This window comes from Procambarus clarkii, chromosome 60 (assembly GCF_040958095.1).
Source record: "Procambarus clarkii isolate CNS0578487 chromosome 60, FALCON_Pclarkii_2.0, whole genome shotgun sequence".
Taxonomy (NCBI): domain Eukaryota; kingdom Metazoa; phylum Arthropoda; class Malacostraca; order Decapoda; family Cambaridae; genus Procambarus; species Procambarus clarkii.
The window spans coordinates 11,901,808-11,906,831 of NC_091209.1; the positions used below are offsets into that span (position 1 = coordinate 11,901,808).

The 5,024-nt window shown below is 46.8% G+C and overlaps 1 protein-coding gene across 1 annotated transcript in view; it reads right to left on the reverse strand.

Annotated features, from left to right (window-relative positions):
- Positions 1-4,351, reverse strand: part of LOC123766868 (carbohydrate sulfotransferase 11) — a 12,601-nt gene extending 8,250 nt beyond the window's left edge. Inside the window, exons 1-2 of the mRNA XM_045756308.2 lie at positions 3,616-4,351; positions 743-904 (exon numbers count right to left, since the gene is read on the reverse strand). Of these exons, the coding sequence (XP_045612264.2) occupies positions 743-904; positions 3,616-4,083 (630 nt within the window). The 5' untranslated portion in view covers positions 4,084-4,351. The remainder of the gene's footprint in view (positions 1-742; positions 905-3,615) is intronic.
- Positions 4,352-5,024: the final 673 nt, after the last annotated feature.

The window sequence follows — 5,024 nt, forward strand, 5'->3', positions numbered from 1 at the left end:
GTCCGATCAACACATATCATTCCTGTATGTTAATTCTGAACACTTAGGTTATACTCAAATGTTTTAAAATATATCTTTATTATCACACACAGAGATCTCACTAACTTTATGCATCAAATGAACAAATCCACAAGGGCCGTGACGAGGATTCGAACCTGCGTCCGGGAGCATCCCAGACATTGCCTTGTCACGACCCTTGTGGATTTGTTCATATCTTTATTATCATTGCAAACGTCTTAGAGGCCCTGAAGGAAGACGGTAGGAATAGACCTGGTGCAAGTATGCTTCACAGAGCATATTTTCTTTCTTGGATTTTATGAGAAAGAAACAATGTTGAGCAGACTCATTGTTAATCTGAATGTTCATTCAAGAGGGCGAGAATCATATAACTTTTATCAACACGTCATTAATTGTAGAGTTTGAAGAACCTCCTACCTTGCAAGAGGTGCAAGATTGTCTCTTACCTTGCAAGGAGTAAGGGACAATCTCCATAAGGGACAATCCCTGTGTAACCTACAAGGGGACTTACCTTTTAAACTTACAAGGAAATCTGTCATGTACATCTACACGAAAAGAACTTGTAAATCTACGAAACCTTGCCTTGTAGTTCTCCAAGTAGACCAACCTTGTAGTTCTACAAGTAGACCAACCTTGTAATTCTACAAGTAGACCCCTCATCTTTCAAGTCTACAAGAATAACTACATTGCAGAGGGCACCGCGTGGAACGAGATCAACACCCACCTTGAAGACAGGACACCAGACGAGATTAGGTTCCTGTTCCGTGTTCCAGAGGACCCTAAGGGCGGAGGAGGACGCGAGCTTGGACCTCATTCTGCAGCCGTCAGCCACCAGTCGGGTCCTCTCGACCATCTCCCCCAGACGGCTCCTCAGGTACTTCCTAGCCTGTCGGAGGGGCAGCTGAAGTGAGGGACAGAGGGCGGGCTAGGCAGGGACACCGGCTAGTGAGGAATCCATTGGTAGGTATCATAGGTAAGGCTTCTTCTGACTTAGCGGTGAATATATTGGATAGTGGGGAGTGATAAGTAGACTATACATTGATAGTGTGTGTGGGGATGGGGTGCGGATGGGAGAGGGGGGAGGGGTGGAGACAGTGGAGGAGAGATAGCATAGGAGGTCATTGATTTGAGGGAATGATGGAGAGTGGAGAAAACAAGGAAAATTAGATGCACGAAGAGGGGGGTTGGGGGGCAATGAGGAAAATAGTTGGTTAACCTGAGAGAGAGAAGGGGTGAGAGGTGAACCTAGGGAGAGAAGTGAGGGAGAGAGAGAGTTGTGAGGTTGGCCGGGAGAGAGGCAGTGAGTGTGTGAGAGTGCTCGCCTACTCTCTCTCATCCAACACAAACACAAAACACACCGCTACACCATTTCTGTCAACACATAAATTAATAACCAAAATATACAAAATTAACACCCACGAGAGAAAAGTGCCGCTCACATCTCCCACTCCCTTGCCCGTAACACTGTGTACTAGTGGCTGTAGGTATTGTATGTACTACCTCTATCTATAAATCCTACATCATGTTTGTAACTAATCCTCTATGTATGCACTTTTACCTGAATAAACATTTGATTTGATTTGACTAAGTAAAATGTGGGTAAATTATGATATTTTTAAATGATTACATGTTTTGTGATCATGACCCGGGGGAGCGAGTGGAGCCGTGTCTCAGCCACCAGGGTCTCTGAGAGCAATGTTCTCTAACCTGTTTAACAGTCACCAGTTTCTTCACTAAGCTGGGGAGGTGTGTTAGGGCTTTACGACTGTCAGTACTTACCGAATTGTGCTTGCGGGGGATGAGCTCTGGCTCTTTGGTCCCGTCTCTCAACTGATGTACAGATTCCTGAGCCTACTGGGCTCTGTCATATCTACATTTGAAACTTTGTATGGAGTCAGCCTCCACCACATCACTGCCTAATGCATTCCACTTGTTAACTACTCTGCACTGAAAAAGTTCTTTCTAACGTCCATGTGGCTCATGTAGGTACTCAGTTTCCACCTGTGTCCCCTTATTTGCGTCCCACCCGTGTTAAAAGTTTATTCTTATCTACCCTGTTAATTCTTCTTCTGAGAATTTTGTAGGTAGTTATCATGTCTCCTCTTACTCTTCTGTCTTCCAGTGTCGTGAGGTGCATTTCCCGCAGCCTTTCCTCGTAACTTATGCCTCTTAGTTCTGGGACTAGCCTAGTGTCATACCTTGGAACTTTTCCAGCTTCGTCTTGTGCTTTTACAAGATACGGGCTCCATGCTGGGGCCGCATACTCCAGGATTTGTCTTACATATGCTGTGTACAAGGTTCTGAATTCATTCCTTACACCGGTTCCTGAAGGCTGTTCTGATGTTAGCCATTCTCGCGTATGCTGCAGATGTAATTCTTTTTATGTGGGCTTCTGGAGACAGGGTTGGTGTGATATCAACTCCTAGATCTTTCTCTCTGTCCGTTTCATGAAGTACTTCATTTCCCATTCGGTATCCGTGTCTGGCATCCTGTTTCCACCTGTAGTTTCATGACCTTGCATTTACTCGGGTTTAACTTTAGTAGTCATTTGTTGAACCATTCATTCAGTCTGTTTAGATCATCTTGTAACCTCTAAGATCTACAAGCCTGTAGATCTTAGGTCATCCCTGAACCCATGTTGATGCCTTGTTACAAAGTACTTTTGCTCCAGATGTTCCACAAGCTTTTTTTGCACAATCTTCTCCATCATCTTGCATGGTACGCAAGTTAGGAACACTGGCCTGTAGTTCATGCTTCCTCTCTATCCTCCTTCTTGTATATCAGGACCACATTAGCAGTCTTCCAAATTTTTGTCAATTCCCCTGTTACCAGTGATTTGTTATACACTATGGAGAGTGGCAGGCACAGTGTTTCTCCTTCCTTTAGTATCCAAGGGGGAGATTCCATCCGGGCCTATAACCTTTGTCACATCCAACTCTAGCAAGAGCTTCCTTACATCCCCACTGGTAATCTCTAACTCTTCTAGTGGTTCCTGGTTAACTATTCCCTCTCTTATCTCTGGAATCTCTCCTTGCTCTAAGGTGAAGACCTCCTGGAATTTCTTATTCAGTTCTTCACGCACTTCCTTGTCGTTTGTAGTGAATCCTTCTGCCCCTATCCTTAATTTCATTACCTGTTCCTTTACTGTTGTTTTTCTCCTGATGTGGTTGTGCAGCAATTTAGGTTGAGTCTTTGCTTTGTGTGTGTGTGTGTGTGTGTGTGTGTGTGTGTGTGTGTGTGTGTGTGTGTGTGTGTGTGTGTGTGTGTGTGTGTGTGTGTGTGTGTGTGTGTGTGTGTGTATTCACCTAGTTGTGCTTGCGCAGGTTGAGTTCTGGCTCTTTGGGCCAGTCTCTCAACTGTCAATCAACTGATTATTTTCACACACACAGAAAGCAGCCCGAAGCAGCTGTCTAACTCCCAGGTACCTATTTACTATTAGGTGAACCGTGGCATCAGGGTGAAAGAAACTGCCCATTTGTTTCCGCCTGCGCCGTGGATCGAACCCGAACTCTAAGAACTACGAATACCGAGCGTTGCCTACTCAGCCGTCAGGCCCTTTAATTAATAGTGTGTGTTTGTGCGCACATTAAGCCTTACCTCGGGTGGAAAGGCTGAGAAGTTGAAGTTCCTCAGGAAGGAGCCTTCTGAGGGCTTCAGGACGGGAGGAGCCCAGGAGACCTTAGTGTCCTCCTCACAGCACCCATCCTGCACGGGGTCCTGCGCTCCTGCTCCTACTTCACTACACGCCGCCTCTTCACCTGATGCTCCTCCTTGATCTGGGGAAGCTGTAGCACTCTCCCCGGCGTGAGTGCCACGTTCAAGGACTCGTGGCTCCGAGAAAGACCTGGGAGTCGCCTGAAGGAGGCTCTCGATCTCACTCTGTGAGAGCCTCACACTCAACACACGCCAGGTGTCGTTGTTCCCGACGCTGTTGGGGGTGTGAGGGGGCGTCTCCCCCGAGGGGCGAAGGGGCGTCACCCCCGACAGGTAGTAGAGGAGGCAGGCGCCGACGAGGGAGGCGAACACGGCCCCCTGCGCCACCCTGGTGTTGAGTCTCAGCCCCATAAGGATGAGGTGAGTTCGACAGACCTCAGTACCCGCTTCCGCTCATCACCTGCTGTTTCGCTTCCTTAAGGTTTTCATCCGTTTAGTTTAGAGATTATCTGGCATAGATATAATATTTCACATACTGATATTAACTGGATACAGAACACCGTGAGTCAATTAAGTGACTCAAGCACTCGAGATGAGTGTGTGATTTTGAAGTCAGTAATGCACTGGGAGCATCAGCCGCCGCGCGTCCTCTCCCTCCGGTGACTGAGAGAAGACTAACTGATCCCTTGTGTAGGGTGGTTGCTCAGTCCTTAACTCCTTTACCTTCCCAGCCGTCCCATTGTACTCCCCTCCCCCCTCTACCTCACCCATCCTCAGCATCCCTCCACCTCCAAGCTCACTATCCGTCCACCCCCTCTATGCTCACTATCCTCCTATCCACCACTCGTATCGACTATTTGAGACAAGAGTGATGATTTGTCACCTTACTTCTCCTTCATTGATTACTTCAGCAAGAAACCTATTCAGAGTTTATTTTGGGACTCAGTACTGGAGTTATTTTCCAAGGGTAAACACAGCCACTTTGACTGGACGGTAGAGCAACGGTCTCGCTTCCTGCAGGTGGGCGTTCAATCCCCGACCGTCCACAAGTGGTTGGGCACCATTCCTTCCCACGGTCCCTTCCCAAATTCTTATCCTGACCCCCTTCCAAGTGCTATAAAGTCGTAATGGCTTGGCGATTTCCCCCTGATAATTAAAACAAATCCAAGGGTAAGGCCGAGGTCCATTTCTTTCACCACAGATTGCACAGATTATTGCAGCTCACGTGTGCAGCCTTATGATATCAAATATAATATTCCAGTTATTCCAGGGGGCAGGAATTTCCAGATCTAGAAATACATATAGATGATAACTCAATATATATACTCAAGATAACCTCAAGATAACATACA